The sequence below is a fragment of the Agelaius tricolor genome, unplaced genomic scaffold (assembly GCF_023055355.1).
Source record: "Agelaius tricolor isolate 1412-34295 unplaced genomic scaffold, bAgeTri1.0.p SCAF_101, whole genome shotgun sequence".
Lineage (NCBI taxonomy): Eukaryota > Metazoa > Chordata > Aves > Passeriformes > Icteridae > Agelaius > Agelaius tricolor.
The window spans coordinates 388532-412955 of NW_027269361.1; the positions used below are offsets into that span (position 1 = coordinate 388532).

At 45.8% G+C, this 24424-nt stretch overlaps 1 protein-coding gene and 1 long non-coding RNA gene across 2 annotated transcripts; one reads left to right on the top strand and one right to left on the bottom strand.

The window, feature by feature from the left end:
• The first annotated feature begins 4899 nt into the window (after positions 1-4899).
• Positions 4900-23558, top strand: HOXC4 (homeobox C4). Its single transcript, XM_071419193.1, has 3 exons — positions 4900-5335; positions 15497-15725; positions 23315-23558. Exons 1-3 carry the CDS (start codon positions 4900-4902, stop codon positions 23556-23558), a joined length of 909 nt encoding a protein of 302 aa, XP_071275294.1.
• LOC139586041 (uncharacterized) lies at positions 8741-9238 on the bottom strand. The gene is made up of 2 exons (XR_011677432.1): positions 9120-9238; positions 8741-9063 (listed from the first exon to the last, which is right to left on the bottom strand). It is a non-coding gene; the product is annotated as an uncharacterized lncRNA (long non-coding RNA).
• Positions 23559-24424: the final 866 nt, after the last annotated feature.

Sequence of the window (24424 nt, forward strand, 5' to 3'; positions counted from 1 at the left end):
ATGGATATTTGTTTATGGGATTATTTATTCGTGGGGTTGATGCGGGATTTATTGGGATGGGAAAATTCCCTTCAGCCAGCCTTGGGATGGAGCCGGAGCCATCAAAAAATGGGATTTATTGGGGTGAAAATCCGGGTTTTCGGGGGTGCGGCGGCTTCTGTTCATTTTTATAATTCCGGGTTTATTTTTGGGGTTTTTTTCCCCCATTCCTTGGCCCCAAAATCTCCGGGATTTTCCCCAATCCGTGCCTGGAGTTCCGGGATTTGGGATTTCAGGGAGGAGCGGGAGCTGCCAGGAATTGGAGATGATCGGGGGGGGATAAAAAATAACAAAAAAGCCCCAAAAAATCCCAAATTCAGGGGTAAAGAAACCCCAAATCCAGTAGGAAAATCCCCCCCAGTTTTAGGGAGAAAATCCCTAAATTTAGGGAAAAAAAAACCCCAAATTTATGGGAAATAACCCCAAATATTTGGGGGTGGGAAACCCCAAATCCAAGGGGGGAAAATTCCAAATTTAGGGAAAAAAAAAACCCCCAAATTTATGGGAAATCACCCCAAATATTTGGGGGTGGGAAACCCCAAATCCAAGGGGGAAAAATTCCAAATTTAGGGAGAAAAAAACCCAAAATCCGGGAAGGGAAAAAAACCCAAATCAAGGGAAAATAAATCCAAATCCAGGGGGGGAAAAAATCCCAAATTCAAGGGGAAAAAAATCCCAAAAATCAGGAAAAAAATCCCAAAACCAGGGAAAAAAGCCCCAGATAAGGCAGGGAAGTTCCCATCGCCCTTTTTTAATTGCGGCCGTCCCTAATTAATCCCGGCCCGCTGACGTCACCGCATTGGTCCCACCTCGTTAATAATAATTAAAAATTAAAAATTAAAAATAAACAGCGGGCGAGGCGTGGGATGACGGGGAATGAATGAAAGAGGGGAAACCCCAATAAAATCCTGGGTTTTTATTTGAGTCGTTTTTTAGTTTTATGAGGGGAAATAAAAAAGAGGGGAAAGCCCAATAAAATCCCATTTAAATTTTAATGGGGTTTTTTTTCCTTTAAATCGCTGAACCGGGAATAAAACAGCCAAGTAAAATCCCGTCTTAATTTTAGTTTTTTTCACTTTAAATCCCCTGAAAAAAAAATCGGAATAAAATCCCATTTAATTTAATTTTTTCCCCTTTAAATCGCCAAACAGGGTGGGGGAAAAAATCCAAATAAAATCCTATTTTAATTTGATTTTTTCCCTTTAAATCCCCGAATTTGAGGGGGTAAAAAATCGGAATAAAATCCTATTTTAATTTGATTTTTTCCCCTTTAAATCCCCGAATTGAAGGGGAAAAAAATCGGAATAAAATCCTATTTTAATTTGATTTTTTCCCTTTAAATCCCCGAATTTGAGGGGGTAAAAAATCGGAATAAAATCCTATTTTAATTTGATTTTTTCCCCTTTAAATCCCCGAATTGAAGGGGAAAAAATCCAAATAAAATCCCGTTTTAATTTTAATTTTAAAAAATAAAAAAAAGCAACAAGAAACGCGAGCCGGGCGAGCACAAAAGAGCTCCCGCGAGTGATTTATGGCGTTTTACAACCCCATAAAAAGCTGGAACAAGCAGCCCCAAAGCCTCCGCCACCGCTGGCACATTTAGGGCTAATAAATAAAACATAAACAGTTAACTTTATGTGTCACTTTTATTGTTAGCGGCTAAAATATGGCCGGGAAAGGGCTTTGGGCTGGGATAATTGTTCACCCCGAGGGCCCCGGGGGGGACGGAAAAGGGGGAAAAACCCGGAAAAAAAGGAAAAGAAAAAAATCCCAAAAATTTTCAGTCCGGGGGGGGGGTTTGGAATTCCCAGAAATCGCGGAAAATTCGGAATTTTTGGGGGGGGTTTGGGAGGGGTTTGGTGGCAGTGGGGTTGGGGAGGAAGGGGGGGATTTTTTTTTGGGCCCAAAAGAGCCAAAATTGCCCCAAAATGGCCCAAAATACCCCAAAATGACCCAAAATACCCCAAAATACACAAAGGTGCAGCAAAAGCACCCGAAGCGTCCCGAAAACACCGAAAAGGCCCCAAAACGCCACAAACTTCCCAAAGCTGCCCTCAAGTGCCCTAAAGCATCCCCAAAATACCCCAAAATACCCCAAGGCCACCCTAAGGTGTCCTAAAGTGCCCTAAAATATCCCAAATAAGCCCAAACAACCCAAAATCCAAACAGCCCGTCCCGAACGGCCCCAAACAACCCCAAATCCACCCCAAATCCACCCCAAATTCACCCCAAATTCACCCCAAATCCACCCCAAACCACCCCAAACCCAAACAAACGGCCCCAAGACACCCAAACCAACCCCAAACCACCCCAAATCCACCCCAAACCACCCCAAACCCAAACAAACGGCCCCAAGACACCCAAACCACCCCAAATCCACCCCAAAACCATCCCAAACCAACCCCAAATTCATCCCAAATTCATCCCCAATGACCCCAAACCAACCCCAAACCATCCCAAACCGTCCCAAAGCCACCCCAAATACCCAAAACTCACCCTAAATCATTCTAAACCATCCCAAAACCACCCCAAACCATCCCAAACCATCCCAAATCCACCCCAAACCCAAACGGCCCCAAGACACCCAAACCCACCCTAAACCACCCCAAACCATCCCAAACCACCCCAAATTGACCCCAAATTCATCCCAAACTGCCCCAAACCCACCCTAAACCATCCCAAGCTGCCCCAAGCCACCCAAACCAGCCCCAAACCAGCCCGAAATATCCACAGCACGCCCTAAATCACCCCAAATCCATCCCAAACCCACCCTAAATCCATATAAACCACCCCAAATTCATCCCAAACCGCCCCAAACCCACCCTAAATCCACACAAACCACCCCAAATTCGTCCCAAACCGCCCCAAACCCACCCTAAATCCACACAAACCGCCCCAAATCGTCCCAAAACCAACCCAAATCACCCCAAACCACCTCAAACCACCCCAAACGATCCCAAATCCTCACAAATCCACCCCAAACCACCCCAAACCCACACAAACCATCCTAAATCACCCCAAACCACCCCAAATCCACTCCAAATAACCCCAAACCCACCCCAAACCCCAAATTTGGGGGGATTTTACGGGATTTGCTCCCTTCTCCACGGCCCGGGACAGACCCTCGGCCCCGCTTGAGATTTTGGGGGGAATTTGGGGGGATTTTGGTTCCTGATCCTTGGCCTGGGCCCTGCCCTCACCCCAAACCCCCTCCTGCTGATCCCCCTCACGATTTGGGGGAATTTTATGGGATTTTCCCTCTTTTACCCTTGCTCTGGGCCCTCCCTTGACCCAAATCCCCTTTCCGGCCTTTCCCCGTCACAATTTGGGGGAAATTCATGGAATTTCTGCTCCCTTTTCCCTGCTCTGGGCCCTCCCTCGACCCAAATCCCCTTTCCCGCTCTTCTCCGTCACAATTTGGGGAAATTTTCGACATTTTTGGTTCTTTATCCCTGGCCTGGGCTGGCCCCGAACCCTGAACCCCCCTCCCACTGTTCCCCGTCACAATTTGGGGCAAATTCATGGAATTTCTGCTCCCTTTTCCCAGCTCTGGGCACTCCCCTGACCCAAATCCCCGCTCCCGCTGTTCCCCCCATTGCAATTTGGGGCAAATTCATGGAATTTTAATTTTCCCTTCCTTACCCCTGAGTTAACCCCCTGCTCTCCCACTGTTCCCCCATCACAATTTGGGGTGAATTTCACGGATTTTTTTCCCCTCTGATCCCTACTCTGAGCTCTCCCCTCGCTCTCCCGCTGTTCCCCCCGTCCCAGTTTGGGGGAATTTCACGGAATTTCTGCTCCTTTATCCCTGCCCTGTGCTCTCCCCTTGACCCAAATCCTCCTCCCACTCTTCTCCATCACAATTTGGGTGAATTTTATGGCATTTGCCCTTTCTTATCCCTGGCCTGAGTTAACCCCTTGCTCTCCCGCTGTTCCTCATCACGATTTGGGTGAATTCTGTGGCATTTTTGCTCCCTCATCCCCGGCCCGGGATCTCCCCTCACCCACCTGTTGTCCCCATCGCGATTTGGGTGAATTTTCACAATTTGGGTGAATTTTGTGGGATTTTTGCTCCCTCATCCCCGGCCCGGGATCTCCCCTCACCCACTCATTATCCCCATAGCGATTTGGGTGAATTTTGTGGGATTTCCCTTTCCTTCTCCCTGAGTTAACCCAAATCCTCCTCCCACTCTTCTCCATCACAATTTGGGTGAATTCTGTGGCATTTTCCCTTTCCTTATCCCTGAGTTAACCCCTTGCTCTCCCGCTGCTCCCCATCACGATTTGGGTGAATTTTGTGGCATTTTCCCTTTCCTCATCCCTGAGTTAACCCCTTGCTCTCACTGTTCTCCATCACAATTTGGGTGAATTTTATGGGATTTTCGCTCCCTTATCCCTGAGTTAACCCCTTGCTCTCCCGCTGCTCCCCATCACGATTTGGGTGAATTCTGTGGGATTTTCGCTCCCTTATCCCTGAGTTAACCCCTTGCTCTCCCCGCTGCTCCCCATCACGATCTGGGTGAATTTTCCGGCGTTTTCCCCGCTCCGAGCGGCTCCTCTGACCCGAATCTCCCCTCCCACTCCTGCCCACCCCAATTCTGGTGAATTTTCCGCCCCTTCCGCTCCCGGATCCGGGCGCCTCCATCTCCCCTCTCCCTCCCACGCCTCCCCCCCCCCCGTTTTGGGTGAATTTCTCTCCTCTTTGGGTTCCTGATCCGGGGCCCACGGGCCGGGCGTGATTGGCCGCGTCCGTCACATGGTGAAAGAAACTTTACGGGGTGGCCGCGAGTAGGAGGGCTTTATGGAGCAGAAAAACGACAAAGCGAGAAAAATTATTTTCCACTCCAGAAATTAATGATCATGAGCTCTTATTTGATGGACTCTAACTACATCGATCCGAAGTTCCCTCCATGCGAGGAATATTCGCAGAGTAATTACATCCCCGAGCCCGGCGCGGAGTTCTACGCGCGGAGGGAGCCGGGCGCGTTCCCCCCGCACCACGCGGAGATTTTCGGGGGCGCCCGCGGGGCTTTCCCCGAGCGCCCCTTCGGCTGCGGGGGGCTCCGGGCAGCGGGGGGAGCAGCGGGAGGAGGAGGAGGAGGAGGAGGAGGAGGAGGAGGAGGAGGTGGAGGAGGAGGAGGAGGAGGAGGAGGAGGAGGAGGAGGAGGAGGGAGGCAGCACCTGGCGGAGAAGCCGCAGCTCTGCGAGCCCCCGGGGCCGTGCGCGGAGCCCGAGGGCAGCGCGGGGAAGGCGCCCGTGGTTTATCCCTGGATGAAGAAAATCCACGTCAGCACCGGTAGGAACGGGGGGAACGCGCCCGGGGCCGGGCTCGGGCGGCGGGGGCCGCGGGGGGGGCGCCGGGGACAGCTCCGGGCTCGGCCGCGGGGCCCTCGGCGTGCGGGGCGCTCCGCTCGGAGGGAGCTCCGCAGATCTGCATTTGGGTCCTTCATCATCCTCACTCTGCTCGGAGGGAGCTGCACACATCGGCCTCGGGGTCCCTCCTCATCCTCATCCTGCTCGAAAGAACTTCACAGATCTGCATTTGGTTCCCTCATCATCCTCACTCTGCTCAAAAGAACTTCATATCTGCCTTGGTTTCCTTCATCATCCTCACTCTGCTCGGAAATAACTTCACAGATCTGCATTTGGTTCCTTCATCATCCTCACTCTGCTCGAAAGGAACTTCACATATCTGCCTCTGGTTTCCTTCATCATCCTCATTCCTCTCGAAAAGAACTTCATATCTGCTTTTGGGTTCCTTCTTCATCTTCATTCTGCTCGGAAAGAACTTCACAGATCGGCCTTGGGCTTCCCTCATCATCCTCACTCTGCTCGAAAATAATATCTGCCATTTCTGCCCCTCATCATCCTCATTCTGCTCGAAAGGAACTTCATAGATCTGCATTTGGGGTCCTTCATCATCCTCACTCTGTTCGAAAATAACTTCATTTCTGCCTCTGGTTTCCCTCATCATCCTCACTCCCTTCAGAAATCACTTCACATTTCTGCCTTGGTTTCCTTCATCATCCTCACTCCGCTCCAAAAGAACTTCACAGATCTGCCTTTTCTGCCCCTCATCATCCTGCTCAAAAAGAACTTCATTTCTGCCTTGGTTTCCTTCATCATCCTCACCCTGCTCGAAAATAACTTCATATCTGCCTTGGGCTTCCCTCCTCATCCTCATTCCCTTCATCCCTTCAGAAATCACTTCATTTCTGCCTCTGCTTTCCCTCATCATCCTCACTCTGCTCGAAAAGAACTTCATTCCTGCCTTCGGGGTCCCTCCTAATCCTGCTCAAAAATAACTTCATTTCTTTCTGCCTTGGTTTCCCTCCTCACCCTCACTCCCTTCAGAAATCGCTTTTTGTTTTCGCCCCCGGTTTCCCTCCTCATCCTCACTCCCTTCAGAAATAACTCCATTCCTGCCTTTGGTTTCCCTCCTCATCCTCACTCCCCTGCCCAGACGCAGCCTCGGGCTGGGCTCTGCTTTCCCGCAGCGGCCGCACTTCCCTGCCCAGAGCCCAAAGTTATTCCTGCCCTCGGTTCCCTCATCATCCTCGCTCTGCTCAGAAAGAACTTTATTTCCTTCATCATCCTCTCTCTGCTCAGAGCCCAAAGTTATTCCTGCCCTCGGTTTCCTTCATCATCCTCGCTCTGCTCAGAGCCCAGAGTTATTCCTGCCCTTGATTCCTTCATCATCCTCACCCTGCTCAGAGCCCAGAGTTATTCCTGCCCTCGGTTCCCTCATCATCCTCACCCTGCTCAGAGCCCAAAGTTGTTTCTGCCCTTGATTTCTCTTCATCATCCTCGCTCTGCTCAGAAAGAACTTTATTTCCTTCATCATCCTCGCTCTGCTCAGAAATCAAATTTATTTTTTGCCCTTGATTCCCTTCATCATCCTCGCTCTGCTCAGAAATCGCTTTATTTCTGCCCTTGGTTTCCCTCATCATCCTCGCTCTGGTAAGGAATAACTCCAGTTCTCAGCTTGGATTTCCCTCTTCATCCCCACTTTGTCCAGAAATGGTTTTTGGCTTTGGTTTCCCTCCTCATCCTCACCCCGCTCAGCAATAACTTTATTTTCCCCTCTGGTTTCCCTCTCCATCCTCACTTCTCTGCTCAGAACCAACTTTATTTCCACCTCTACGCTTGATTTCCCTCATCCTCCTCACTCTGCTCACAAATAACTTTATTTTTCCCTTTGATTTCCTTCATCCTCCTCACTCTGATCACAAATAATTTTATTTTTCCCTTGGATTTCCTTCATCGTCCTCACTCTACTCACGAATAACTTTATTTTTTATTTTTCCCTTGGATTTCCTTCATCCTCCTCACCCTGCCCACAAATAATTTTATTTTTCCCTTTGATTTCCCTTCATCATCCTCACTTTGTTCCAAACCAACTTTATTTTTATCTCCGTGCCTGATTTCCCTCCCCACCCTCACTCTGCCCACAAATAACTTTATTTTTTATTTTTCCCTTTGATTTCCCTCATCACCCCCACTCTCCCCACACATAATTTTATTTTTGCCCCCGTTTCCCCCCTCTGACAATAAATAACTTTATTTTCGCTCCGCTTTCCCTCTCCCGTTAAAATCAGCTCCGTTCTCACCCCTGCCTCCGACTGCCCCCACCCTGAAGTTAAAAAACAACTTCATTTTCTGCGCCCCATTTCCACCCCGTCCCTGCTAAAAATTAACTTCATTATTTCCCTTTAATCCCACCCCATCCTCGCTCTTTTCTCCTCTAAAAATTCGCTTTATTTCTCCTCTCCTGCCTTTGATTTCTCCTCTAAAAATTCACTTTATTTCTCCTCTTCTGCCTTTGGTTTCTCGGCTAAAAATTCACTTTATTTCTCCTCTTCTGCCTTTGATTTCTCGGCTAAAAATTCGCTTTATTTCTCCTCCTCTGCCTTTGGTTTCTCCTCTAAAAATTCACTTTATTTCTCCTCTTCTGCCTTTGATTTCTCGGCTAAAAATTCACTTTATTTCTCCTCCTCTGCCTTTGGTTTCTCCTCTAAAAATTCGCTTTATTTCTCCTCTTCTTCCTTTGATTTCTCGGCTAAAAATTCGCTTTATTTCTCCTCTTCTGCCTTTGATTTCCTGCACCATCCTCGCTCTTTTCTCCTCTAAAAATTCGCTTTATTTCTCCTCCTCTGCCTTTGGTTTCTCGGCCAAAAATTCGCTTTATTTCTGCTCCTCCAGCCCCGTTCTCCTGCACCGTCCTCGCTCTTTTTCCCCTCCAAAAATCAACTTTATTCCCCCTCGCCACCCTGAAGGAAATCACTTTATTTTCCCCTCTGTGCCTCTTTTCCCTCCCCATCCTCTCTGCTATGAAATAATTTTATTTTTCCCTTTTATTTCCGCCCCATCCTCGCTGTCCCGGCTAAAAATTAACTTTATTTTATAACCCCGTCCTCATTCTATTCCCCACCCAAAAATAAATTTATTTTCCCCTCCCCATCCTCTCTGCTCAAAATTCACTTTATTTCCCCCTCTCATTTCCCTCCCAACCCTCAATTTATTCTCCGTTCAAAATTCACTTTATTCCCCCCTTTTTTCACCGATTTCCCTCCCCATCCTCGCTTTATTTTCTACCAAAAAAAAACCCCAAACTTTATTTTCGCCTTTGGTTTCCCTCCCCATCCTCACTCTGTCCCGGCTAAAAAATTCAATTTATTTTCATCTCTGTGCCTGATTTCCCTCCTCACTTTATTCTCCACCCAAAATTCACTTTATTCCCCCCTTTTTTCACTGATTTTTCTCCCCATCCTCACCTTATTCTCCACACAAAATTCCCTTTATTTCCCCTTTTGATTTCCCTCCCCATCCTCACTTTATTCTCCACCCAAAATTCACTTTATTCCCCGCCTTTTCACTGATTTTTTCTCCCTTTCCTCACTTTATTCTCCATTAAAAATTCACTTTATTTCCCCTTTGATTTTCCTCCCCATCCTCACTTTATTCCCCACCCAAAATTCACTTTATTTCCCCCTTTTTCACTGATTTTTTTCTCCCTTTCCTCACCTTATTCTCCACCCAAAATTCCCTTTTTTTCACTGATTTCCCTCCCCTATCCTCACTTTATTCTCCATTAAAAATTCACTTTATTTTCCCTTTGATTTCCCTCCCCATCCTCACCTTATTCTCCACCCAAAATTCACTTTATTCCCCCCTTTTTGCCTTTGATTTCTTTCCCCATCCTCACTTTATTCTCCATTAAAAATTCCCTTTATTCCCCCCTTTTTTCACTGATTTTTTTCTCCCTTTCCTCACTTTATTCCCCACCCAAAATTCCCTTTATTTCCCCTTTTTTCACCCATTTCCCCCTCCCCCCCCCCCCCCCCCAGAAATTCCCTTTATTTCCCCTTTTTTCACCCATTTCTGCCACCCCCACAGAAATTCCCTTTATTTTCCCCTCCCTCGCCCTGCGCTCTGCGCTCGGGAATTTGGATTTCATTTTATTTTATTTTATTTTATTTTATTTATTTATTTTTTTGGGGATGTTTTAGGGCTGGGCCGGGATTCCCCGCGCGGGATTTACGATGCCAGCGGGGCAATTTCACCGGCCATAAATTCGCTTTTTTATGGCCGCGATCCGCGGGCAGCGGCGCCTGCGGGATCCCGCCATAATTCACTTTTTATTCACTTTTTATTCACTTTTTATTCACTTTTTATTCCCTTTTTTTTTTTTAATTCCTTTTTTTTCCTTTTTTTAATTCGCGTTTCTGCAGCCGGGGAAGCCCCGGCCCGAGCTGCCCCCGCCTGGGAATTCCGGCCGAGTTTTGGGGCTTGAAATCGCGATTTTGGGGGTTTGAAATCGGGATTTTGGGGTTTGAAATGGGGATTTTGGGATTTTAACTGCGATTTTGGGGTTTTTAATCGGGATTTTGGGGGTTTGAAATCGGGATTTTGGGGGTTTTTAATCGCGATTTGGGGGTCTGAAATGGGGATTTTGGGGTTTGGAATGGGGATTTTGGGGATTTTAATCGGGATTTTGGGGGTTTTCAATCGGGATTTTGGGGGTTTTAATCGGGATTTTGGGGGGTTTTAATCGGGATTTTGGGGTTTTTAATTGCGATGTTGGGGTTAAAAATCGGGATTTTGGCTTTGAATGGGGATTTTGTGGTTTAAAATGGGATTTTGGGGTTTTAATCGTGATTTTGGGGTTTTTAATTGCGATTTTGGGGTTGAAATGGGTATTTTGGGGTTTAAATCGGGATTTTGGTTTTTTTTTAATCGGGATTTTGGTGTGTGGTTTTTTTTTTTTTTTAATCGGGATTTTGAGGTTTTTCATCGGGATTTTGGGGTTTAAATCGTGATTTTGTTTTGGTTTTTTTCATCGGGATTTTGGAGTTTTTGTCCGGGATTTTGGGGTTTGTGCTCGCGGGGTCGCTCTGCTGCTCCCGGGGGTTTTTTGGGGTTTTTTGGGTTTAATTTGGGGTTTTTGGTGGTTTTTTTGTGCCTTGGGTTTTCTTCTTTCCCTCTCCTTCTTTCTTTATTTATTTAATGTAAAATTTCCCCCCCCCAGTTTTTCGTGCCTTGGGTTTTCTTCTTCTTTTTCTTCTCCCTTCCTTATTTATTTATTTATTTATTTATAATTTTAATTTATTTTTTCCCTTTTTTCTCCTTCTCCTTTCCTTCCTTACTTATTTTTTTAAATTATTATTATTATTTTCCTGCTTTTATTTTGTCCATTGGGGTTTCCTCTCCTTCCTCTTCTCCTTTCTTTCCATTTTATTTTATTTTATTTTATTTTATTATTTTATTTTATTTTATTTTATTTTATTTTATTTTATTTTATTTTATTTTATTCTATTTTATTCTATTTTATTCTATTTTATTTTATTTTATTTTTTCCGGGGTTTTGTCCATTACCTTTTTTTCTCCTTCTCCTTTCCTTCCTTATTTATTTATGTTTTAAATTGAATTTTTCCGCTTTTTTCCTCTGTTCGGTTTCCTTCTCCTTCTCCTTTCCGTCTTCTATTTATTTATTTTATTTTCATTTATTTTCCCACTTTTCATTTTGTCCGTTGGGTTTTCTTCTCCCTCTTCTTTCCTTCCTTATTTATTTATTAAATTTTAATTTAATTTTGACGCTTTTTCCTCTGTTGTGTTTTCCTCTCCTCCTTCCCTCCCTTATTTATTTATTTTTCTAAATTCAAATTTTTCCGGATTTTTTGTCCTTTGCGTTTTCTTCTCCTTCTCCTTTGACCCTTTATTTATTTTGAATTTTTAATTTTTTTTTTCTTCCCGCTTTTTATTTTGTCCTTTTGGGGTTTTTTTCTCCTTTTCTTCCTTTATAAATTTATTTTAATTTTAATTTTTTTTCCAATTTTATTTTGTCCGCTGAGTTTTCTTCTCCTTCTCCTTTCCTGCCTTTCTATATTTAATTTTTGCATGTGTGATTTTTTTTTGGTTGCCTTCCTTTATTTCTTTTCCGGACTTTTTTGGCCTCGTTTTAATTTATTTTTATTTCTTTATTTTCTGTTTATTATTATATTTATTTCTTTATTTTCTGTTTATTTCTCTGTTCATTTGATTATTTTTGTGGGGCCCTTTTTTGCCTTTATTTCATTTATTTAGTGTGGGTTTTTTCCGTATTTGTCTTTATTTTGGCCTTTTTTTCCTTAATCTGAGTATTTGTTGTGGTTTTCTGTCTGTTTGATTCTTTACTCTGTTTTTTTCTCAATAATTTCATTTTTTGGCCTTTTTTCCCCGCTTACCTACTTTGTTTATTTTTCTTTTTCACCGCGTTTTTTTCCCATTATTCTGATTATTTATTAATATTTTTCCCTTTAATTTTTTTTGCCTATTTATTTTTCTGTTAACCTTAATTTTTTGCCTGTTTTTTTCCCCTGTTAACCTTAATTTTTTCCGTATGTTTTTTCCCTTTTAACCTCATTTTTACTGCATTTTTTCCTGTTACTTTTATTTTGCCTGTAATTTTCACCTTATCCTCGTTTCCCCCCGTTTCTATTGTTCTGTTAACCCGAATTTTCCCGCATTTTTCTTTCCCATTATTCCGATTTTTTTCACTGTATTTGTTCTTCTATTAACCTGATTTTTGGTGGGTTTTTTTTTCCCGTATTAATTTGATTTTTGCTTTTCTACTTTTCACCCTTTTTCCTCCTTTCCCTCCCCATATTTCCCCTTTCATTCCCCTTTATTCCCCCTATATATTTTTCCCTTTTCCCTCCTTTTTTCCCCCATACACCCCACTATAATTTTTTCCCTTTTTCTCCCCTTTTTTCCCCCTTTTTTCCCCCTTTTCTCCCTCTTTTTTCCCCCTATAATTTCCCCCCTTTTTCCCCATATATCCCCCCATAATTTTCCCCCTTTTTCCCCCCTTTTTTCCCCACACACCCCCTATAATTTCCCTTTTTTCCCCATACACCCCCCCTATAATTTATTCCCTTTTGCCCCCTATTCCCCCTGTCCCAGTGAACCCCAATTTCTCCAGAGAAGGAATTTCCCCCATTTTTCCCCATTTTCCCCCATTTTCCCCCATTTATTTTCCCCAGTGAACCCCAATTTCTCCAGACAAGAAATTTCACTAATTTCCCCCCATTTCCCCCCATTTATTTTCCCCAGTGAACCCCAATTTCTCTAGGGGAGGAATTTCCCCCATTTCCCCCCATTTTTCCCAGTGAACCCCAATTTCTCCAGACAAGGAATTTCTCCCATTTTTCCCCCCGTCCCTATGAACCCCAGTTTCTCCAGAGAAGGAATTTCACCAATTTTCCCCCATTTTTTCCCCCTATTTCCCCCCATTTATTTTCCCCAGTGAACCCCAATTTGTCCAGAGAAGGAATTTCACTCATTTCCCTCCATTTCCCCCCATTTCCCCCCCATTTTCCCCCCATTTATTCCCCCAGTGAACCCAAATTTCTCCAGACAAGCAATCCCACCAATTTCCCCCATTTATTTCCCCAGTGAACCCCAGTTTCTCCAGAGAAGTAATTTCACCAATTTCCCCCCATTTTCCCCCATTTATTCCCCAGTGAACCCAAATTTCTCGGGCTCGGAGCCCAAGCGCTCGTGCACGGCCTACACGCGGCAGCAGGAGAAGGAATTTCCCCCATTTTCCCCCATTTCCCCCCTATTTCCCTTATCCCATTGAACCCCAATTTCTCTAGAGAAGCAATGTCACTAATTTCCCCCCATTTCCCCCCTATTTCCCCCCATTTATTTCCCCAGTGAACTCCAATTTCTCTAGAGAAGCAATGTCACTAATTTTCCCCCACTTTCCCCCAATTTCCCCCATTTATTCCCCAGTGAACCCCAATTTCTCGGGCGCGGAGCCCAAGCTCTCCCGCACGGCCTACACGTGGCAGAATTTCCCTAATTTCCCCCATTTTCACCCCATTTTTCCCTGTCCCAGTGAACCCAAATTTCTCGGGCGTGGAGCCCAAGTGCTCCCGCACGGCCTACACGCGGCAGCAGGAGAAGGAATTTCACCAATTTCCCCCATTTTCCCCCATTTATTCCCCCAGTGAACCCCAGTTTCTCCAGACAAGCAATGTCACTAATTTCCCTAATTTTCCCCCCATTTTCCCCCATTTTTCCCTGTCCCAGTGAACCCCAATTTCTCGGGCGCGGAGCCCAAGCACTCGCGCACGGCCTACACGCGGCAGCAGGAGAAGGAATTTCACCAATTTCCCCCATTTTCCCCCATTTATTCCCCCAGTGAACTCCAATTTCTCCACACAAGCAATGTCACTTATTTTCCCTAATTTCCCCCCATTTCCCCCCTATTTTCCCCCATTTATTTTTCCCAGTGAACCCCAGTTTCTCCAGACAAGCAATGTCACTAATTTCCCTAATTTTCCCCCCAATTTCCCCCATTTATTCCCCCAGTGAACCCCAATTTCTCGGGCGCGGAGCCCAAGCTCTCCCGCACGGCCTACACGTGGCAGAATTTCCCTAATTTCCCCCATTTTCACCCCATTTTTCCCTGTCCCAGTGAACCCAAATTTCTCGGGCGTGGAGCCCAAGCGCTCCAGCACGGCCTACACGCGGCAACAGGAGAGGGAATTTCACCAATTTCCCCCCATTTCCCCCCATTTATTCCCCCAGAGAACCCCAGTTTCTCTAGACAACCAATGCCACTAATTTTCCCCCATTTTCCCCATTTCCCCCATTTTTCCCTGTCCCAGTGAACCCCAATTTCTCGGGCTCGGAGCCCAAGAGCTCCCGCACGGCCTACACGCGGCAGCAGGAGAAGGAATTTCCCTCACTTTCCCCCATTTATTTTCCCCTGTGAACCCCAATTTCTCCAGAGAAGGAATTTCCCCCATTTTCCCCAATTTCCCCCCATTTATTTTCCCCAGAGAACCCCAATTTCTCCAGACAAGCAATCCCACCAATTTCCCCCATTTATTCCCCCAGTGAACCCCAATTTCTCTAGAGAAGGAATTTCCTTAATTTCCCCCAATTTCCCCCATTTATTCCCCAGTGAACCCCAATTTCTCCAGAGAAGGAATTTCCCCCATTTTCCCCCCTATTTTTCCCCCCTATCCCACTGAACCTCAATTTCTCCAGACAAGGAATTTCACTCATTTACCCCCATTTTCCCCCATTTATTCCCCCAGTGAACCCCAATTTCTCCAGACAAGCAATCCCACCAATTTCTCCCATTTATTCCCCAGTGAACCCCAATTTCTCGGGCGCGGAGCCGAAGCGCTCCCGCACGGCCTACACGCGGCAGCAGGAGACGGAATTTCCCCCATTTATTTTCCCCTGTGAACCCCAATTTCTCTAGAGAAGGAATTTCCCTAATTTCCCCCATTTTCCCCATTTATTCCCCCAGTGAACCCCAATTTCTCGGGCGCGGAGCCCAAGCGCTCCCGCACGGCCTACATGCGGCAGCAGGAGAGGGAATTTCACTCATTTTCACCATTTTCCCCCCATTTATTCCCAGTGAACCCCAATTTCTCTAGAGAAGGAATTTCCCTAATTTCCCCATTTTCCCCCCATTTATTCCCAGTGAACCCGAATTTCTCGGGCGCGGAGCCCAAGCGCTCCCGCACGGCCTACACGCGGCAGCAGAGGAAGGAATTTCACTCATTTTCACCATTTTCCCCCCATTTATTCCCAGTGAACCCCAATTTCTCTAGAGAAGGAATTTCCCTAATTTCCCCCATTTTCCCCATTTTTCCCTGTCCCAGTGAACCCCAATTTCTCCAGAGAAGGAATTTCCCTAATTTCCCCCATTTTCCCCCATTTATTCCCCAGTGAACCCCAATTTCTCGGGCGCGGAGCCCAAGCGCTCCCGCACGGCCTACACGCGGCAGCAGAGGGGGAATTTCCCTAATTTCCCCCATTTTCCCCCCATTTATTTTCCCCAGTGAACCCCAGTTTCTCGGGCGTGGAGCCCAAGCGCTCCCGCACGGCCTACACGCGGCAGCAGAGGAAGGAATTTCACTCATTTTCCCCATTTCCCCCATTTATTCCCCAGTGAACCCGAATTTCTCGGGCGCGGAGCCCAAGCGCTCCCGCACGGCCTACACGCGGCAGCAGGTGCTGGAGCTGGAGAAGGAGTTCCACTACAACCGCTACCTGACCCGGCGGCGCCGCATCGAGATCGCGCACGCCCTGAGCCTCAGCGAGCGCCAGATCAAGATCTGGTTCCAGAACCGGCGCATGAAGTGGAAGAAGGATCACCGGCTGCCCAACACCAAAACCCGAACCGCGGCGCCCGCCCCGGAGCCGCCGCCGCCGCCGCCGGAGCCGCCGGCCGACATCACCCGCCTGTGACGGGACAGGGCGGCTCCGCTCCTGCCGCGCCTCCTGCGGCGGAAATTCCAAAAGTTCGGGGTGTTCTGCGCGGGTTAGAGCAAAGGATTCGTAAAGTTCGGGTTTTTCTGCCCCCGGTTGCAGCAGAAATTCGGATTTTTTTCTGCCCGGGTTGTACAGAAAAGGTCGGAAAATCCTCATTTTTCTGCCCCCGGTTGCAGCAGGAGTTCGAAAACTTGGGATTTTTCTGCCCCTGGTTGCAGCAGAAATTCGTAAAGTTCGGGTTTTTCTGCCCCCGGTTGCAGCAGAAAGTCGAAAAATTGGGATTTTTTTCTGCCCGGGTTATACGGAAAAGGTCGGAAAATTCGGATTTTTCTGCCCGGGTTGTGGGGAAAAGGTCGGAAAATTGGGATTTTTCTGCCCCTGGTTGCAGCAGAAATTCGTAAAGTTCGGATTTTTCTGCACGGGTTAGAGCAAAAAATTCGTAAAGTTCGGGTTTTTCTGCCCCCGGTTGCAGTAGAAATTTGGATTTTTCTGCCCGGGTTGTAGGGAAAAAGTCGAAAAAATTCCGATTTTTCTGCCCCTGGTAGCAGCAAAAAATTCGTAAAGTTCGGGGTTTTCTGCCCCTGGTTGCAGCAGGAAATCGAAAAATTCGGATTTTTCTGCCCCTGGTTGCAGCAAAGAATTCGTAAAGTTCGGGTTTTTCTGCCCCTGGTTGCAGCAGAAACTTGGATTTTTTTTCTGCCCGGGTTGTACAGAAAAGGTCGGGAAATTCGGATTTTTCTGCCCCCGGTTGCAGCAGAAAATCGAGAAATTGGGATTTTTCTGCCCCTGGTTGCAGCAGAAATTCGTAAAGTTCGGATTTTTCTGCACGGGTTAGAGCAAAAAATTCGTAAAGTTCGGGTTTTTCTGCCCCCGGTTGCAGCAGAAATTCGGATTTTTCTGCCCGGGTTGTAGGGAAAAAGTCGAAAAATTTGATTTTTCTGCCCCTGGTAGCAGCAAAAAATTCGTAAAGTTCGGGGTTTTCTGCCCCTGGTTGCAGCAGGAATTCGAAAAATTGGGATTTTTCTGCCCCTGGTTGCAGCAGAAAATTTGTAAAGTTCGGGTTTTTCTGCCCCTGGTTGCAGCAGAAAATCGAAAAATTCGGATTTTTCTGCCCCCGGTTGCAGTAGAAATTTGGATTTTTTTCTGCCCGCGTTAGAGCAAAGAATTCGTAAAGTTCGGATTTTTCTGCCCCCGGTTGCAGCAGAAAGTCGAAAAATTGGGATTTTTTTCTGCCTGGGTTGTACGGAAAAGGTCGGAAAATTGGGATTTTTCTGCCCCTGGTTGCAGCAGAAAATCGAAAAAATCGGATTTTTTCTGCACGGGTTAGAGCAAAAAATTCGTAAAATTCGGGTTTTTCTGCCCCTGGTTGCAGCAGAAATTTGGATTTTTTCTGCCCGGGTTGTAGAGAAAAAGTCGGAAAATTCGGATTTTTCTGTACGGGTTAGAGCGGAAATTCGAATTTTTCTTCCCCTGTTATTGCAGGAATTCTAAAAATTCGAATTTTTCCTGCCCGGTTTGTACCAGAAATTCGAAAAATTCAGGTTTTTCTGCCTGGGTTGTAGTGGAAATTCGGATTTTTTCTGCCCAGCTTGTAACGGAAAAGTCGGAAAATTCGGATTTTTCTGCCCCGGTTATAGCAGAAATTCAGATTTTTCTGTCCGGATTATAGGGAAAAAGTCGGAACTTTCAGATTTTTTTCTGCCCGGTTTGTAGGGTAAAAGTCAGAAAATTCGGATTTTTCTGCACGGGTTGTAAGGAAAAAGTCGGAAAATTCGGATTTTCCCGCCTGGGTTGTAGCGGAAATTCGGATTTTTTGGAAAAATTCGGATTTTCCCGCCCACATTAGAACGGAAATTCCAATTTTCCACCCAGCTTAGGGCAGGAATTCCCATTTTCCGACCAGGTTATGACGAAAATTCCGAATTTCCAGCCCAGCTTTTGAGGGAAAATCCGAATTTCCCACCCCAAAAATCCGCACCGTGCGGGGACAGGGGCAGTGGCTTGGACAGATTCTAATATAAAAATCTCTATATTTGGGGTTTTCACCTTGTTTTGGGGTGCGGGGAATTCTCCCTTTGTTGTTGGTATTTTAAAATTATTATTATTATTATTATTATTATTATTATTATTATTATTATTATTATTATTATTATTATTATTATTATTATTATCCCCCTGTGGGTGTCAAAAATAATATTTTAAAAGGATTATTATTATTATTATTATTATTATTATTATTATTATTATTATTATTATTATTATCCCCCCCTACCTGTCAAAACTCAACCCCTTTTTAAGATTCTCCTTATTCTTTTTAAATTGTTAAAAATTATTATTTATTATTAATAATATTATTTTATTACTCCCCTGTTCATTTCAAAGTTTGACCCCTCTTTAAATTCTCCCGATTATTATCATTATTAATTATTTTTAATTATCGTTTTATTAATCCCCCTGCGCGTGTCAAAGTTTGACCCCTCCTTAAATCATCCCAATTATTATTGTTCATATTTAATTATTTTAATGATTATTTTATTAATCCCCTGTGCGTGTCAAAACTCGACCCCGCTTTAAATTCCCCCGATTATTTTCATTATTAATAATTAATTATTTTTATTATTATTTAATTTAACCCCCCCCATTTTTAGCTGCATGTCGGAGGTCGCATGAGCCCAGGTGGCCGCACCTGGAGAAACTTTCCAAAAATGGGTTTTTCACCCCTTTTTCGGGGCTTTATTTATTTTTAATTTATTTTTAATATTTATTTTCTATTTATTTTTGGGGTGTGGGAAACCCGGGGAGGGGGATTTAGGGAAAACCTTGGGGGGGTTGGAGGGCGAAAAACACACAAAAAAAAATCAAAATAAATCAAAATATTGCGATTTTTCTCCCCCCCCCCCGCAAAGGCACAGGAACCGCCAAATTCTGGCGAGGGCGGCAAAAAAAACCCGAAAAAATCTCAATTTTGGGGGCGGGGAGGGGAGAGAAATTAAATAAAACACAGCCCCGAGGGAGCAAAAAAGGCGAAAACTCCAAAAACTCAATTTATTTGCCCCAAAAAGCCTCTCCGAGGGGGTTTTGTGGTGTTTTATTTTTTTTGTGTTTTTCAGGCGGAAAAAACGGAAAAATGGAATTATTGAATTTCCCCCCTCCTGCTCGTTGTAAAGCTGCAATAAAAAGGGAATTTTGGTGCGTTCTGTGACGGTCTCGGTGTCAATAAAAGCGCTCGGTGTGAATTTGTTTTATCCCCGTGTCCGGTGGTTTTTTCTCTTAAAGCCCCAAATCTCCTCCAAACCCGCCCAAAAAACGGCGATGGAACCAATGAAATTCATCATAAAGTGAATTAATTATGGCAGCGGTGGGGGCGAAGGAATCAGGGCTAAAATAAAAATAAAAATAAAGTTTGAGCCGAGTTAAAATGGGAATTTTCAGGGGGTTTTTAAAATCCGGGAATGGATCCGGGAACAGGAACGGATCCGGGAATGGATCCCGGAATGGATCCGGGAATGGATCCGGGAATGGGGTCCGGGAATGGATCCCGGAATGGATCCGGGAATGGGGTCTGGGAATGGATCCCGGAACGGATCCGGGAATGGATTCGGGAAGGGGAATGGATCCGGGAACAGATCCCGGAACGGATCCGGGACTGGGGTCTGGGAATGGATCCCGGAATGGATTTGGGAATGGGAATGGGGAAGGGATCCGGGAATGGATCCGGGATCGGGAATGGATCCGGGAATGGATGCGGGAACAGATCCTGGAATGGATCCGGGAATGGGGTCTGGGAATGGATCCGGGAATGGGATCAAGGAATGGATCCCGGAATGGATCTGGGAATGGATCTCGGAATGGGGTCTGGGAATGGATCTCGGAATGGGGTCTGGGAATGGATCCGGGAATGGATCCGGGAACGGGAATGGATCCCAGAATGGATCCCAGAATGGATTCGGGAATGGATCCCGGAATGGGGTCTGGGAATGGATCCGGGACCGGGAATGGATCCGGGAATGGATCCGGGAATGGGGTCTGGGAATGGATTCGGGAATGGATCCGGGAATGGATCTGGGAATGGATCCCGGAATGGATCCGGGAACGGATCCGGGAATGGGGTCTGGGAACGGGAATGGGGAAGGGATTTGGGATGGACTCAGGGATCCAGGGATGGATTTGGGGTGGAATTCTGCTCCAGGGCCCAGAGGTGGCTCAGCCCTGGCCCAGCCAGGCCCTGTCCCCATTCCCCGTCCCCATTCCCAGTATCCCCATTCCCATTCCCTGTCCCCGTTCCCAGCCCACAGCAGAGCACGTGGAGGTGACACCTCTGCACACCTGGGTGACACAGAGACACCCGTGACACCATCACACACAGGTGAGTGTGACACAGAGAACCGTGACACCGTCACACACAGGTATATGTGACACACTGTGACACCTTTGCACACCTGGGTGACACAGAGACACCTGTGACCCCGTCACACACAGGTGAGTGTGACACTGTGACACCTGTGACACCTCTGCACACCTGTGAGTGACACAGAGCTGGGGCACCTTCACACAGGTGAGTGTGACACAGAGAACCGTGACACCGTCACACACAGGTGAGTGTGACACTGTGTGACACCTGGGACACCTCTGCACACCTGGGCCGTCACTCACACCCGCCCTGTCAAATAACAATTAATTACGTGTGATAAAGCAATGTTTAATTAAACAAATGTATTACGCGTATTGGATAATATTGAATTAAATAATATATTAAATAAATTCTTAATTAATGTTTAATGAAGATATATCAAACTATATATATGAAATAATATTTAATAAATAATACATTCAATAATATTTTAAATAATATTTAATCAATTGTTATCAAATAATATCTATTGAGCACTATTTAATTAAATAATATATTAGATAATATTTATTGAGCGATATTTAATAACATATGGTGCAATAAACAATGTTTTACGAGTTAATAGACAATAAATTAATATGAAATCACTTATGGACAATGAATTATAGATAATAAATAATGTTTAATAAAAGGGTATACGAAAACATAATAGAGAATTATATAATTAAATAATAGATCAGTAAATATTATTAATTAAAGAATATTTATTAAAATGAGGATATTTATTGAAATAAACCGATCTATTGTCCAATAATCGATAATAAATTAATAGATAATAAAATAATAAAACCACAATAGAACCTTCCCGGCAAAACAAAACAACACCAATTAATTACTGGATAATTAGAAAATGCAATTAATTAATGAAATAATGGCAACAAAAGAATAAAAATAATTAAAACTGGGAGCCTGTGCCCCATTCCCGGGATCCTGCGGGATCTCGCGCTGCTCATTAGCGCCTCCTTAATTAAGGAATTCATCAATTAATGAATTAATTAACACGGAGCTTCCCGGGGCTGGTTTGGAATTTTTGGGGATTTTTTAAAAAATTATTATTTGAGGATTTTTGGGGGAGCTTTTATTTTTTATTTTAATTTTTGGGGTTGGGATTTGTGCACGAGAAAATTCTGGATTTGGGATATTTACATTTGTATCTATATTTATATTTAGATTTAGATTTAGATTTAGATTTAGATCTACATTCATATTCATATTTATATTTTATAATTAATATAATTTTATTTTTAATTTTAAATATTTATTTGTTTTGTTTTCACTCATCCATTTATTCCTTGCAGTAACAACGCTGGGAAAGGTGGAAATGTCGAGCTATAAACCACAATACAAGAGACATAAAATATAACATCAAATAAATATTTAACAAAATCTAATAGAAAATATATAATTTACGATATTTAATATAAAATACGCAATTTATAACACGTAATATATTATTTATAATATAAAATATATAATTTACAACATACAAGATATATAATTTTTAACATAACGTATATAATAGACTTAAATATATAATCCATAACACAAAATAAATAGAATAGAAATATTTAAGATTAAAAATTTAAGGGTTTTTATATAAAACGCAGTAAAGCCCACAATAAATCCTAAATAACAAAAATTTCAGCCTAATACATTGAATAATAAACTCAAGAATAAACAGGATATACAGAAATAAAATCATATTAATTACATTTTATTTTAATTACATTAAATCAAAATACTCCCAGGGCCGGCTGCGAGTCCCACTCCCAAAATTCCCAAGAGCACCCGAAAATTCAAAATTATTCTGAAAAAAAACCCCTAAAAATTCAATATTATTTTAAAATAAACCCAAAAATTCAATATTATTTCCCCTAAAAAAAAACACATTGAGAAATTTAATAAACCAAATAAAAAACTTCGCCGAGCTTTCAATTCCATGCAAAGACCACAAACAAGCAAAGAAACAAAAAAAGCAAAATAAAGCTCCCAAAAAACCCCCAAAAAAGCAAAATACCCCCCCAAAAAAACCCAAAAAAGGGAACGGCCAAAAACCGGGATCCGGCCCTGCTTTGGGGCATTTTGGGGCTTTTTTGGGGTTTTGGGGGTTTCTTGGGGTTTTGAGTGGGAGTTGAGGCCTTGGGGTTTTTGGGGGGTTTTGGGGGGAGTTCTGCGGGTTTTGGGGTTTGCTGGGGTTTTGGGGGTTTTTTGGGGTTTTTTGGGGTTTTTGGGGTTTGGGTTTTTTTGGGGTTTTGGGGTTTTTTGGGTTTTTTGGGGTTTTTTGGGATTTTTTCCGGCCGGGGGCTGAGGGGATCGGGGCCCTGCAGGGGGCGGGGCCTGGGGCGATGGGGGCGGTTCCCGTTCTGGGGGGGCGTGTCCCGCCCGGTGGGCGTGTCCTGTCCATGGGGGGCGTGTCCCTGCGATGGGGGCGTGTCCGTGTCCCGGTCCCTGTCCCTGCCCGTCCGGCCCTGTCCGTCCTTCGGGCCGTGTCCCTCTGTCCGTGTGTCCGTGTCCCTCTGTCCGTCTGTCCCCGTGCCCGTCTGTCCATGTCTCCCTGTCCGTCTGTCCGTGTCCCTCTGTCCGTGTGTCCCTGTCCCTCTGTCCCTCTGTCCCCGTGTCCCTCTGTCCGTGTGTCCGTGTCCGTCCGTCCGTCCGCGTCCCTGTGTCCGTGTGTCCTTGTCCCTCCTCCTGTCCCCCCCGTCCCCTGTCCCTCTGTCCGTCTGTCCCTCTGTCCGTGTCTCCCTGTCCGTCTGTCCGTGTCACTCCCCCTGTCCCCGTGTCCCTCGGTCCCTCTGTCCCCGTGTCCGTCTGTCCGCGTTTCGCCCCCCGTGTCCCTCTGTCCGTGTCCGTGTCCCTCTGTCTGTCCGTCTCTCCGTGTCCCCCTGCTGTCCCTCTGTCCGTCTGTCCGTATCCCCCGGTCCCTCTGTCCGTCTGTCCGTGTCCCTCTGTCCGTGTCCCTCTGTCCGTCTGTCCGTGTCCGTCTGTCCGTGTCCCTCCCTCCCTGTTTCTCCCCCCCCATTTTCCCGATCCATTCCCGGCCCCGATCAATTCCTCCCTCCCTCCCTCCCTCCCTTCCTCCCCTGCCGCATCCTCCTCCTCCTCCTCCTCCCCCTGCTCCTCATCCTCCACCTCGCCCCCCCCTTCCCTTCCCCTTTCCACCCCCAAAAAAACCCCCAACCCCCCCAAAAAAAACCCCAAATCCCCCCAAAAATTCCCCAAACCCAAGCACGGGGAGAAGCCCCTTTACCCCCGCCCTAAAATCGCGCCGGGATCGGCTCCTTCCTCATCCTCCCCGCGCTCGCTCTCTTCCCTTTTTATGCCCCCATAAAAAAACCCCAAACCCATCCCTGGGGGCGAGACCCCCCTAAAAATGAACCTGGACCCGCTCCCTCCTCATCCTCACCCCCCCGCCCTTTTACACCCCCTAAAAAAACCCCAAACCCCCCCAAAAACCCCAAACCGATTCATGGGGAGAAACCCCTTCACCCCACCCTAAAAATGCACCGGGATCGGCTCCCTCCTCATCCTCCCTTTTCCACCCCTAAAAAAACCACAAACCCCCCCAAAAATACCCCGAACCCATTCCTGGGGGTGAAACCCTTCATCCCACCCTATAAATGCACCGGGATCTGCTCCTTCCTCATCCTCATCCTCCTCTCACCCCCTTCCTTCCCTTCCCACCCCCATAAAAAAACCCCAAACCCACCCCTGGGGCTGAGCCCCCCCTAAAAAGGAACCTGGACCCGCTCCCTCCTCATCCTCACCCCCCCGCCCTTTTACACCCCCTAAAAAACCCCAAACCCCCCTAAAAACCCCAAACCCATCCTTGGGGCTGAGCCCTCTTCCTCCCGCCCTACAGATCCCAGGATCCGCTCCCTCCTCATCCTCTCACCCCCGCCCTTTTCCATTCCCCTTTTCCACCCCCCCAAAAAAAACCCTTAACCCCCCCCAAAAAACCCCAAACCCTTAAAATGCCCCGTGAGCTGCTCCTTCCTCATCCTCTCTTCCTTTACCTGAGCCCTCCCCTCCCTTTTCCACCCCAAAAACCCCAAACCCATCCCTGGGGCTGAACCCCCCCCCTACAAAGGAACCTGGACCTGCTCCCTCCTCATCCTCACCCCCCGCCCTTTTCCGCCCCTAAAAAAACCCCAAACCCCCCCAAAAAAAAACCCCAAACCCCTCCCTGGGGCTGAA

Bases quoted from the DNA above. Each gene is read 5' to 3' on its own strand.
- HOXC4 (XM_071419193.1), top strand. From the start codon at position 4,900: ATGAGCTCTTATTTGATGGACTCTAACTACATCGATCCGAAGTTCCCT. The intron at 5,336-15,496 runs GTAGGAACGGGG...TTTATTCCCCAG, and splicing joins GAAAATCCACGTCAGCACCG to TGAACCCGAATTTCTCGGGC. The intron at 15,726-23,314 runs AACCGCGGCGCC...TTCCTCCCCTGC, and splicing joins CTGCCCAACACCAAAACCCG to CGCATCCTCCTCCTCCTCCT.